Source organism: Phyllobates terribilis, unplaced genomic scaffold, assembly GCF_046119375.1.
Source record: "Phyllobates terribilis strain yellow unplaced genomic scaffold, ASM4611937v1 Scaffold_8__6_contigs__length_399053987, whole genome shotgun sequence".
Classification (NCBI taxonomy): domain Eukaryota; kingdom Metazoa; phylum Chordata; class Amphibia; order Anura; family Dendrobatidae; genus Phyllobates; species Phyllobates terribilis.
In genome coordinates, this window is record NW_027362768.1 from 81234740 (window position 1) to 81248509 (window position 13770).

At 44.9% G+C, this 13770-nt stretch overlaps 1 protein-coding gene across 7 annotated transcripts in view; it reads right to left on the reverse strand.

The window, feature by feature from the left end:
* The window catches only part of SLC35A3 (solute carrier family 35 member A3), a 120623-nt gene that overhangs the window by 37506 nt on the left and 69347 nt on the right, over nucleotides 1-13770 (reverse strand). For 6 of the 7 annotated variants that reach the window (XM_073643059.1, XM_073643060.1, XM_073643061.1 and 3 more), the window contains one exon: nucleotides 6510-6714. In XM_073643059.1, coding sequence (XP_073499160.1) covers nucleotides 6510-6696 — 187 coding nt within the window. In that variant the 5' untranslated portion in view covers nucleotides 6697-6714. Of the gene's footprint in view, nucleotides 1-6509; nucleotides 6715-6830; nucleotides 6945-13770 lie in introns of those variants that run through there. The other variant, XM_073643063.1, reaches the window with a different exon arrangement.

Below are 13770 nucleotides of genomic sequence, written 5' to 3' on the forward strand. Positions count from 1 at the left end.
GCCAGACAGGTGTTTGAGGGATTTTCATTCCATTCTTCCTTGGAAAATTCTTCCAGTTCGGTGATATTACTGGGTTGTCTTGCATGCATTGCTATTTGGAAGTCTAGCTACAATTTTCAATGATGTTCTGATCAGGGGACTGTGAGGACCATTGTAAAATATTAAGCTTGCACCTTTTCAGGTAGTCTATTGTGGATTCTGACATGTGTTTAGGATCATTATCCATTTGTAGAAGCCATCCTCTTTTCTAATTTTGCTTTTTTACAGATGGTGCTATGTTTGCATCAAGAATTCATTGAAATTTCATTGAATCTATTCTTCCCTCTACCTGCAAAATGTTCCCTGTGGCATTGGCTGCAGCACAACCCCAAAGCATGATTGATCCACCCCCATGCTTAATGGTTGGTGAGATGTTCTTTTCCTGAAATTCTGTGCCCTTTTTTCTCCACACATACAGTACCTTTGATCATTGTGGCCAAAGTTCTATTTTAACCTCATCAGTCAATAGGACTTGTTTCCAAAATACATCAGCTGTTTAGATGTTCTTTTGCATACTTGCGCTGAATTTTATGGTGAGCAGGTTGCAGAGGTTTTCTTCTGATGACTCAGCCATATTTGTGAAGGTGTCTCTGAATAGTAGAACAATGTACCACAACTCCAGAGTCTCTAAATCTTTCCGAAGCTCTTTTGCAGTCAAGCTGGGTTTCTGATTTGCCTCTCTAGCAAAACTACGAGCAGCAACCTGAAATTTTGCTTGGTCTTCCAGACCTCATCGTTTCCTCCACTGTTCCTGGTAACTGCCATTTCTTAAATTACATTTTGAACTGAGGAAAGGACAATTTGAAAATGCTTTGCTATCTTCTTCTAGCCATCTCCTGCTCTGTGGGCCTTCACCATTTTCATAGTGCTAGGCAGCTGCTTAGGAGACCTCATAGCTGCTGATATTTGCCACAAGGTTAGATGTGGCTGGGTTTTTATAAAGCTGGGAAATTTGCATCTCCTGGCCTTTTCTAACGATGATAGTGAACAAGTCATAACCCTAACAGGCTAATTAAGGTCAAAAACCTTGGTCAAAGTTATCTGAACACAAAAATCTACAAGAGTGCCCAAACTTTTGCGTAGACCCATTTTAGTTTTTGTAATTTTTAAAATGTTAAAAATTACTATATGTATTTTTTTGCCTAAAATACAAAAGGAAACGTGTCATCTTTAACTTTCGGCCTTTTAGAGTTAATTTCATCTTCAACTTAACTGTTCACAATAACAGTAATCTTGACCAGGAGTGCCCAAACTTACATGCCACTATAAGTTTTCTATTCTTCGCTGTGGAACCTCAACCACTCGTGTGGCTTTTGCTCTCCCTCCCTGTACACCTCCCCAGTCAGTCACTCACAACTTGCCAAGTATCACGGGTCCACTGACATCGCTATTTATAATCCTGCCTCCGTGTGCAGGGCTGTGTGACTGACAAGCTACATTGCATTCCAAGCACAGACAGGAAATCTCTGTGTTCTGTGCTTTTAATGGCTGTAACAAGATGTAATGAGCTGGAGATCATGTGCCCACATGTGACAGCTCAGGAACGCCAAATAATTTTAACAGCAAATAAGTTCTTAATTGCTCACAGACCTTTACCATGATTGAATATTCTGTGTTCCTGGAAAACCCTCTAAGGTGGCTAATGGTCACGTAGTCGATGGGAGTTATGTGTCACAGAAATGGCTGGTCTCTGATGTAACCCGCAGTGTTTCTCTAGTGCATGTAGCACTAAGAGGATCGTTTGGTGCACCTGGGAGATGGGTTACGGGTAGTTTAGAGAGATGGGCGGGTCTAGCTACCCACATACCTCACCTCTGGGTGTGGTTAACAGCCTATATAATGGAGTGTGTTTGGCACATGCTTCAGTGTTTGGAGGGAGAAGGCCTCTTATGTGTTGTCTCAAGACTGAGCTGTGTGCTGGATGCTATCCAACCAGTGTGATCACAGGTCCGGTTTACCAGAGACTTTGCTTAAAGGACTGTTTTCTTTTGCCTGGACTAAAGGCTCTGTTTGCATTTTGCTTTTGACAGTTTATGAAGCCAATAAACAGCTATAGACATTTAAAGGGAATGGGTCACCCCCACCACCCCCCGGGCCATATCAGACCTCTACTATGGCCATACAGGGTATAGAAAAGTAAATCTATACATACCTGTATGGCTCATAGCAGAGGTCTGATTGCTGAGAAATCTGGTTTTATAAAGTCTGTTTTCCAGGGACTTGGTGTCTGGGGGACCCCTCCTATCTGCTTACTATTCCCCTAAATCGCCGCCTCTGTGCTCAATTGCCATACATCCCCCCCCCCCTCCCTCGCACGTCACAGGGCACTGCGACAGGCCCTGTGATGTGCCCTGCTCTGCCTCCCCTCCTATGGAGCGCGCTTTGTTTCCCTCCGGCCCATTTTGGCTGCGTACTGCGCCGCAGCCTTGTATTGTGCAAGCGACTGTGAGTCACTGAGACTTCCGCTCCGCTGGCAGTACACAGCAAAACGGGGCTGGAGGGAAACAAAGCGTGCTCCATGGGAGCGGTGCTCTGTGCATGCGCGGGAGGGGAGGCAGAGCAGGGCACGTCGGGGAGGGGGGAGGAGAATATGGTAATTTAGCACAGAGGCGGCGATTTAGGGGAATAGTACGCAGATAGGAGGGGTCCCCCGGACGCCAAGCCCCTGGAAAACAGACTTTATAAAAACAGATTTCTCTGCAATCAGACCTCTGCTATGGGCCATACAGGTATGTATAGATTTACTTTTCCATCACCTGTATGCCCATAGTAGAGGTCTGATATTGCCAAGGGGGGTGACATTCCCTTTTAAAGGAACATGCCTCCTATTTGCCCTCGCATCGCACCTGAGTGAGTACAATCCCTAAAATTGGTGTTACATGTGCGGACAGCGTTCCCAGCGGACACATGTGACTGCTAAAAGAAGGACTGCATGTCTTGGATGAAGTCTGCCATAAGCCAGCGAGTGACACCGGACAAGATGGGGGACCTGCTCAAGCAATTGTTGCAGGCGCACCAAACGCAACATCAACAGCAACAAGCGCAGCACCAACAGATGCTACAGCAACAGGAGACCACTAAATTGCTTATGCAGCAGCTGTAGCAGCAGGCCCAGTGCCGACAACAGCAGCAGCAGATCGATTTGCTAGCAGAGGCGATCCGTGGCTCGGCAACAGCTCCGACGACAAGGTCAGTGGGCGATTTTTCCATCCGGAAAGTGGTAAGGGGTGCCCTGCAGAAAATGACCCCTGGGGATGATATAGAGGCCTTCCTGATGGTGTTTGAAAGGGTCGCCGAGAGAGAGAGACTTCCGCCAGAGCAGTGGGCAGAGGTACTGGAGTCATACTTGACGGGGAGCCCCAGGAGGCTTATTATGACTTAGCTCTGCAGGACGCCAAGGAGTATGGTAAATTAAAAACCGAAATTCAGGCGTGCTTGGGGGTGATGATGACTGTCCGGGCACAGCGGGTCCACTGCTGGGCATATTACCGGGACAAACCCCCTCGCTCCCAAATGTTTGTCCTGTTGCACCTGGTCCAGAAGTGGCTGCAGCCGGAGTCGTCTACGCCAGCGCAGATGGTAGAGCGAGTGGTAATGGACAGGTTTGTGCACTCCCTACCGAGGCTCATACAGACTTGGATTGCCCAGGGTGATTCTCGGAATGTGGATGAACTGGTCGGACTGGTCGAGAGATACCAGAGGGTTGAAGGTTCCTTGGGAAGGCAGCCCACTCCATAATAAGGGTCCCAACAGGGGGCGGAGGCCAAAAAGGGGGTGGGGCATCCAAGGTCCCTATGGGTGATGTGATCTGCTGTAGGTGCCACGGCCCAGGCCATATAGCCATCCGTTGTCCCCCGAGCAGATGGACTGCAGCATAGGACGCCGCTGTTCATATTACGTGTATCTGGTCTGCAGTGTGAAATGTCCACCCAGCGAGGGGCCACAAGCGTGTCCCGTGAAGGTGAACGGGCGGCAGGTAACGGCACTGCTAGACTCTGGGAGTCTGGTGACCCTTGTGAAGGCCACTCTTCCTCTCCAACTGATCCTGGGGAAAAAGGTTGGCATACAGTGCATTCATGGCGATGCTACAGCCTATCCCATGGCCAGAGTGGACATTGAAACGGCTCACGGTACTGAGCCCGACGAGGTCGGCGTCGTTCAGAACTTGTTGCACTCTATCATTGTAGGCCGGAACTTTGTTTATTTTAGCATCTGTGGGGGGAGGGTTCAGGGTTCGCTGGAGTGGCTAAGAACCCAGGTAACCCTGAAGAGGTATCACCACACCCAGAGTCAGACAGGTTTCCTTTTTGTGTCCTTGTGGGGGATGAAGAGGTAGGGTCCCCTGAGTCTGACATTCCAGAGTTAGGGGTGACCAGCGGGAAGTTTGGGTCTGCCCAACATAGGGACCTAACTCTGAAGGAAGCCTTCAATAATGTCACGGTCATAAATGGGGTGGCACAGGAGCCAGGGGATGACAAGGTTTCCCGATTTTATGATAAGTGGGGAATTATTGTACCTGGTCACGAAAGGGAGGGAAAAGCTGGTGGAACAGTTAGTAGTGCCAGGTCCCTATAGACGGAAGGTGTTGGACATGGCCCAATAAACAGCTATGGACATTTAAAGGAACATGCCTCCTGTTTGCCTCTCATCGCACCTGAGTGAGTACAATCCCTACACCTCTTAATGCAAAGTTAAGCAACTTTCTAAATAGAGTTTATTAAAAATGTTCTACCATTTTGCTGCTGCAGATGTTTGTATGGAGCATTTACATGGGCCGACTGTTCCTAAGAATACACTGCTCAATTATTGGGAAGCAAGCAAACATACTGGCAACCACCCGATGAAAGAGCGTCGGATGGGTGAAATGATTTAAGCACGCTCCATGACGTACAGTGGGGAAAATAAGTATTTGATACACTGCCGATTTTGAAAGTTTTCCCACCTACAAAGAATGGAGAGGTCTGTAATTTTTTTTTGTAGGTACACTTCAACTGTGAGACAGAATCTAAAAAAAAAATCCAGAAAATCACATTGTATGATTTTTAAATATTTCATGCAATAAAATGCAATTTAATTAAGTAGTTGATCACCCACCAACCAGGTAGAATTCTGGCTCTCACAGAACTGTTAGTTTTTCTTTAAGAAGCCCCCCTACTCTGCACTCATTACCTGTATTAATTGCACCTGTTTGAACTCGTTACCTAAAAGACATCTGTCCACACACTCAAACGCCAACCTCTCCACCATGGCCAAGAACAAAGAACTGTCTAAGGACATCAGGAACAAAATAGTAGACCTGCACAAGGCTGGGATGGGCTACAGGACAATAGGCAAGCAGCTTGGTGAGAAGGCAACATCTGAAGACAAATACTTATTTTCCCCACTGTATATATCCACACACCCTGAACCACTACATGATGAAGTACACAGGATAAGGATCATAGATGGCTTGGAACGCTGCTGTTTGACAGTGCAATTTTAACAGATTAAACGATGACAGTGCATTTAAAACTTTCACCATACTGTGGGAAAGTCCATTTGGGCAGCCATTGCTCCCACGCTTCTCTGCCAATTGGCTGCCATGTTAATGGGGGGCCTGCTGAAGGCCCCTGTTGCCATATTGGTATTCCTGTGAACTTAATAAAAGACTGATTTGTCCTATATACAGCAATAGTGGATTATCAAAGTGTTTTATGACAAATTTCTGGTGAAAACACTGATGAATTAAAACCAGAGTCCCCATTGGGCCAAAAATTAAAGTAATAAGAAAAAAAATACAAAATTGCACACACACAAAAAGTCCAAATTGAGGTAAATAAATTTTATATTTTTAGAAATAAAAAACAAGCTTTCATACGGCTATTTCATCATTAAAAAAAAAAAAAAAAGTTACTGCTCTTCAGAAAAAAAAAAAAATGAAAAACGCAAAATCGAACACTGGCTGCTTTCTTAAGGGGTTTAAGGAGAGGCAAATGTTTGGGGCTACAAAGTAACAGGAATTAACCAACTCATTCAAAACAGAATTTTCCTGTTTTTAACTGGTTTTGTGAGATAATTATGTATTGTTACGTGTACACAACCAGGGCTGTGGAGTCAGAGTCCATTTTGGTGGAGTAGGTATAAAATGGATCAACTCCGACTCCTAAAATATGTAATAAATTGGGTACAGTAGTTCATGCAGTTTGTGGGGAATAGTTTTTCATAAGAATTTGGGAAAGTTATGAAATGTCCTATAAATGTCTGTCCTATTCCTGATCTAAGGGTCTAGACTTTTAGCGGAGATGAATCTGTGCTACAGTAAATTGATCACTTAAACATGAGCCGTGTATGAGGGAGTCTGAGTCGTGGAATCAGAGTTGGAGTCATGGCAATTGAGGAGTCGGAGGTTTTGCTTACCGACTCCACAGCCCTGTACACAACACACCATCGTTATGGAAATTGGCATTTGGAATAATTAAGCATTTACTTACTGTTGTCTTTATACACCAATAAGATGCAGGCTACAATTTTCAGCACCTCTGCGGCCACCACAGCCGTGGAAGACAAGTAGCGTGGCCCTTCCTCCTTCAGTGTCCGGGAGTAGCGCATAGTCAGGACGAGGCTGGTGGTCTGAAACACTAGGATCCCCAAGGAGATATACTTCAGATGAGACGCCATTGTGGGTTCTGGACACTTCTGCAAGAGAGAACAACAAGGTTCACAAACACGGAACTCTAATTATAAAATGTCACATGCTGGTGAATCGGATTACAGCGAGTAATTCGGAGTGCAGTGACCGGATTCATTCTTACGTGAAAAGTCTCTTTTGAACTAGAGTTGAAGACTGGACATCTTTAGCCATGCTCCTAATTATTAGCCAACCACCAACCTAACCGGTTTGACTATTCATCAGTTTGGAAGCGGATGTATTTAACAGGTATTTTTCACACTCCTATATACTAATGGGGTGGAGGCTTACTATATAGAGATTGGATTGATAATTGCTCTTGCTTTCATGTGATTAACTTTTGAAGTGAAGGTGCGTTTGCCAAACATTTTATCACCTGCATTTTTCAATTACTAGCAGTAGGTTTGTGCGTTGCACTGAGGTTTAGATACTCCGGGTACATTTACACATATCGGAATTACTACACGTTTTCTGATGAAAAAGCTGCCGAGTATTATGGTAGCAAGCCAAGTGAATCGGATGTGTACAAATCTCCAACATTCTGCAGAAACTGGTCACACAGAATAAAAATCTGCTCCGCAGGTCAATTTCTAGCTCCACATCATTTCACATTATGTTGTGTCAGGCCATGTTCCCATGTAGCGTAAATGCTGCACTTTTGTCTGCTGCTCATGCCCACTGTGCTTTTAAAGAGAACCCGTCCTAGTTATACATATTGACCGAAAGCCATTGCCGTGGTATACTGATTTAATACATACTTTAAGTGAAGAAATCCGTAGACTGGTTTTTATAAAGCATTATAAGTTTTGGTCTCCATGTATAGGGGTGGAACTGTGGGTAGGGTTTTCGGCTCTGTCATAGCCCCTCTGCTATCTTCCTTAAATTCTGCGCCGGTGCAGTCCTAGCTGCGGGCAGCATTTGTGCAGATTGATCTCTCAATGGGCTTCAATAAAATTGTGCATGCGCAGATTGATCTTTGGGAAAATGCGCAGATTGAGCTCTTGGCTCAATGACCATTTTCACATAACTCCAACCAAATGGGCAGAGCTAGGTTGAACAGGGGCATGAAGTCCACCTCTTATCAAATTCATGATGACACTACAAATCTTACTCCAGCAGGGACTGGATCACAACAAACTTTTCATCCTCTTGTTCTTTCCAAGTATCAATATTAGTGATGGGCGAGCGTGCCAACGACAGCCCTCATCAGCATCGCTGGCTCCTGATGACTCGATGAGCTCAGCGAGACCCGGCCACGCTGTTGAGTGCGGTCATCACTACCCGGCGCCTGTGAATAGCGGTCACTTAGGATTAAAAAGTCAAAACCAAAATTTTGTTTTTGGCTTTAATCCCAAGTCATGTGACAAGGCTCGTTAGAGAGTCGATATTGACTTTTAGGATTGCTACTTCCTATAGGTGGCACTAGAGTTCTAGTACTCTTACTCTTTGAAGAGACGATTAGCATATTTCCCAGAGGAGCACTGCGGCTTAAAAAAGTCTCCTCACCTCGGGATGTGAGGCTTCACATGTCACCCTTCGCAAGGAGAAACGTTACCCCTTGGAACCCTCTAACTAAAATTTTGGTCTCAAACATTAAGGTCCAAGTTGACCCTATTCCAAATTGATGTATCCCAACCCTTTTTGATACTTTTTAAAACTTGAGCCCTTGTGTAGCAACTCAAAACAATCTTGGAGAACAGGTTGTCATGGTCTCTTGGGAATACTGAAATATTAACCCCATAGTATGGATGTAGTACATGGCCGGCATCCGTGCACTATAATTGTATTGTAATTTTAAGTCCACTTGGACGCGGAGTCCGCTCTATGCAGCAGGGTACTGGCTGCGTTACACAGGCGGCACCTGATAGTAACTGAAGCAGTCGGATCAAGATCCCATCAGATCAATCTCTTAAATGTTGCTGTTAAGCGCGATAATGGCATTTAAAAGTTTTAAATATGGTGGCTATCACTTCTGGCAACCATCAGTGAGTTGTGATGGTGTACCCATCAGTTTCAATGACAGGTTCTGAAGGCTCCGTGTTTGCCATGTGAGATCGCCAATGAAGAACTGCACATGGCTGGGCTTCATGGGAGTTATAGATATATATGTATGCATGCATGTATGTCTATACAGTATATCGTATATCTCTATAAAATGTATAACACGTGGCATTGCATATAACTGCTCAAGTTAATAAAATATAAAAATATTTATTCCATATGATGAATGCTGAAAAAAAAAAAAAAAAAAAAAGTCAGAATTAGGAATTTTTCTGGTTGCCGCAATTTTTGCCCTCCCCAAAATGCAATAAATAAGTGATGAGAAAGTCTGTAATGGTATGAAGAAAAAACATCAGCTCAATGTTCAAAAATAAAAAGCGTCATCATACAGGTTATGGGTCTCAGAACATGGAGAGACAAACCAAATTTTTATGAAGGATGTCTCAATTTTTTCCCATTATTTAAAGAGCACCCGTCATTAGATTCAAGCTGCATGCATCAGAGCCTGGCTGCATGATTACTGTCCAGTATGTTTTATCCTGAAGGATTGCAGCATTTTAGAGAAAGCAGTTTGTAAAAGCTGGGCAGGAACTATAGGGAGAGACCTGACTAGACCGATGCTGTTGCGTATTGGATTATATTATTAAAAAAAGAAAAAAAAAAAAAAAATGGATTCTCAGGATCCTTATCCAGTAGCCAAGTTGTTAGTCTGTGGATGCCAGACCAGAGCCCTGTGATCCTCCGCCTACTTGCTGTAATCCTCTACGCCTCTTCTGATTAGGTGGCCCGGCATGATGTAATGCGTGCATTGCACCGATGATGTCGCGTTGGGCCTATGAATCAGAATAGTTGAGGTAGAAGGCGGTTCACAAGGCTCTGGTCCGGAGGTCACGGACTACTGATGTGGCTGCTAGACCAGGGTCCCGTGCATCTACTTGATCATCTATACAAGATAAACCTTGACAATTCCTTTATGCCTTTCCGTATAAAAAGTTGTCTCACCTAGATTTCTTTAGATCCCAGGAAAATCTAAATTCTTGTGGGTTCTCATGGTCCACCAAAGACTATGTAATGTAGTAGCCAGTTTTTAACGCTTTCTCTTTTTGTAACACCACCCCCACTACATATAATTACTGACATTAAAAGAAGAGGGCTACAGCCAAGTAATAAGAGAAAATCATTGAAATAGACTCAGTAGCCTTTAGCTCTAGAGTCAAATGTAGATGTCGTGGGGGCTAAGACTCTACCTATTTCAGCAAGTCACGACACAGAACAGACTCCTACGTTACAGATTTGGGCCACGGTACTTCCATGGCACAATGATTCAGAGCTTCTACTGGTCACTTGCCGGGGGCACCAAAAATGTGCAAGTGATCTATAGCGGAGAAGTTTAGAATGGGTCCACCTTCACCATAGCGAGGTAAAAATCCAGCATGAACAACCTCCATTCTTTTCCAGACATGAAGCCTTTATTCACATTTCAGTCTCAAAGACAGCAAGTCTGTCAGGTCTTGTTCAGGGTGATTACAGATGAGTGTATATAAAGCCAATGTTCATGAAGGAGCATAGTCCTTCATTCGTCAGTCCTTTCTTCCCTTCTTTCAGCATCCCAGGGAAAGTCGCAGGCCGGACACTTATGTTTTGTCATATGCAACCAGTAACAGTGAACAACATTGGCCTGTATTCCCACTAGCCAGGAGTGTTACTTATGCATGCTAAACAATAATGCAACCTACACAGCAAATTGGGACTTAAGGGGCATTTATGCGGTAAGATAATTGTGAGCGAATATTGTGAGCGAACATGTCTTGCCATGTAAAACAGGCTGCCGATCTGATGAACAAGCAAAATGCTCATTCATTGGGTGAAATGATCTCTTGAGCAGCACAAAAAATCTTAGGCTATGTGCCCACGTAGCAGATTTGATGCAGAGCGTTTTTGCCTCTGTCTGGCAGAAAAAAACCACATGCATATTTACATGCGTTTTTTCTGCCAGAGAGAAGAGTTTTTTTCAGCGTTTTTACATGCGTTTTTTTCAAGCACTTTTCCAAGCGATTTTGAGCATCACTTGGAAAACTGCTTGACAAGTTGGTCACACAATATAAATCCATGCAACCGGCATGGATTTATATTCTGTGACCAACTTAGATGCTTTAAATGCTGCATCTATTAGTATGAAAAAATAAATAAATAAAAAAGAATTAAAAAGTTAAAAATAAAAAAAAACCTGTATACTCACCTCTCCGGTCTCCTCCCAGCGGCGATCATGTCTCTTCGGCATCCCGCGGTGTAGTGGCAGGACCTGCCGTGACGGCATTTATTCAGCTGATGGTCACGCGACCCTCACCTGACCGTTGACGTCAGCAGTCACGTGACCATTAGCTGACTAAATGACGTCACCGCAGGTCCTGACAGTACACCGCGGGACGACGAGGAGAGAGGATGCCGCCGGGAGCAGACTGGAGATGTGAGTATACAGGTTTTTTTTATTTTTAACTTTTTTTATTTCTTTTTTTCACCGCGTGGTAGCCGGGATGAAGAGGAGTTGTAGTCTCCTCTTCATCCCGGGTACCACACGCACCGCGATTACGCTGCAAATTCGCGGCCATTGAATTTAATTGAAATGCAGCAAATCCACATATAAGTGCGGGTTTGCTGCGTTTCAATGTTCCTCAATGGCCGCAAATTTGCAGCGTAATCGAGGTAGAAATGGTCATGCTGCGTTTTGCAACGAAATGCGAATTTGGCGCGCTAATTAGCGCATCATGTACACAGCACATCCGAATTCACATTGCTTTGCATGGCGGACGGTTTTACAAGTGTTTTCGCGGCCGCAAAAATGCTACGTGGGCACATAGCCTGAGCGTTCTAGGATAGAGGCATTCAAACAATCGCTGACCTGCTAAAGTTTACTGATCGATAGTTGGTGTAAACAGACTTTTACACCGTACGCACCACACACACAATATGCTCCGAATGCACCACACACCCACACAGCGGTACCACCAGCGGAACACCGTTGCACCACACACACGCTGTATACCTCGTACGAACCCCCCACACACCATGCACGACGTACGCACACACCACACACACACACACACACACACACACACACACACACACACTGTATATGCCGTATGCAACACACACACTATACGCCGTACGCAACACACACACACTGTATACGCCGTACGCAACACACACACACTGTATACGCCGTAAGCAACACACACACACACTGTATACGCCGTAAGCAACACACACACACTGTATACGCCGTAAGCAACACACACACACTGTGTACGCCGTAAGCAACACACACACACACTGTATACGCCGTAAGCAACACACACACACACACTGTATACGCCATAAGCAACACACACACACTGTATACGCCATAAGCAACACACACACACTGTATACGCCATAAGCAACACACACACACTGTATACGCCATAAGCAACACACACACACACACACACCCCCTGTATACGCCGTATGCAACACACACACACAGCGGTACCACCAGCGGAACACCGTTGCACCACACACACTGTATACGCACCACACACACACAGCGGTACCACCAGCGGAACACCGTCGCACCACACACACTGTATATGCCGTAAACACCATACACACACTGTATACGCCATACGCACCACACACACACACTGTATACGCCATACGCACCACACACACACACACTGTATAAGCCGTACGCAACACACACACACACAGCGGTACCACCAGCGGAACACAGTCACACCACACACACTGTATACGCACCACACACACACACTGTATACGCACCACACACACACACACACACACACACAGCGGTACCACCAGCGGAACACCGTCGCACCACACACACTGTATACGCCGTACGCACCATACACACACTGTATAAGCACCACACACACAGCGGTACCACTAGCGGGACACCGCCTCACCACACACACAGTATACGCCATACGCACACCACACACACTGTATACCTCGTACGCAGCACACACAGTATATGCCATACGCACACCACACACACTGTATACCTCGTACGCAACACACACTGTATACGCCATACGCACCACACACTGTATAGTTTGTACGCACCACACACTGTATACGCCATACGCACCACACACACACACTGTATACGCCACACACACTGTATAAGCCATACGCACCACACACACACACTGTATACGCCATACGCACCACACACACACACACACACTGTATAAGCCATACGCACCACACACACACACACTGTATAAGCCATACGCACCACACACACACTGTATACGCCGTACGCGCCACACACACACACACACACACACACACACACTGTATACGCCATATGCACCACACTGTATACGCCATACGCACCACACACACACGCACACACTGTATACGCCATATGCACCACACTGCATACGCCATACGCACCACACACACTGTATACGCCATACGCACCACACACACACACTGTATACGCCATACGCACCACACACACACACTGTATACGCCATACGCACCACACACACACACTGTATACGCCATACGCACCACTGTATACGCCATACGCCACACACACACACACACTGTATACGCACCACACACACTGTACACGGTGTTCCAAATTATGCAAATATTTTCTCAGATTTTCCCAAATTACCTATATGAATTGCAGTCATTGTAATTTTCCAGTCAAATAACTATTAGAGTATAATTGAAAGGTTTTTGTACAAACTGCCTATGATAACAGTATATTTTTAAAAAAATAAAAAACTCAAACTGCACTCAAAATGCATGTTCCAAATTATTATGCACAGCAGAGTTTTCAACCTTTTCATTTTAATAAAGAACAAAAAAATGGTCATTTTTGAAATTATAAGCATTAGCAGGTTATTACAAACTGAAATCAAACAGTTTTCAACTCAAAACTTTATTCTAGGTGATGTTACATTTGCCCATAGGACCCCTTGCTCGAAAGGAGCTTCTGAACTCTCTCGTCCATTGAATTTGTCAGGTTTTGGATGGTTTCTGCTTCC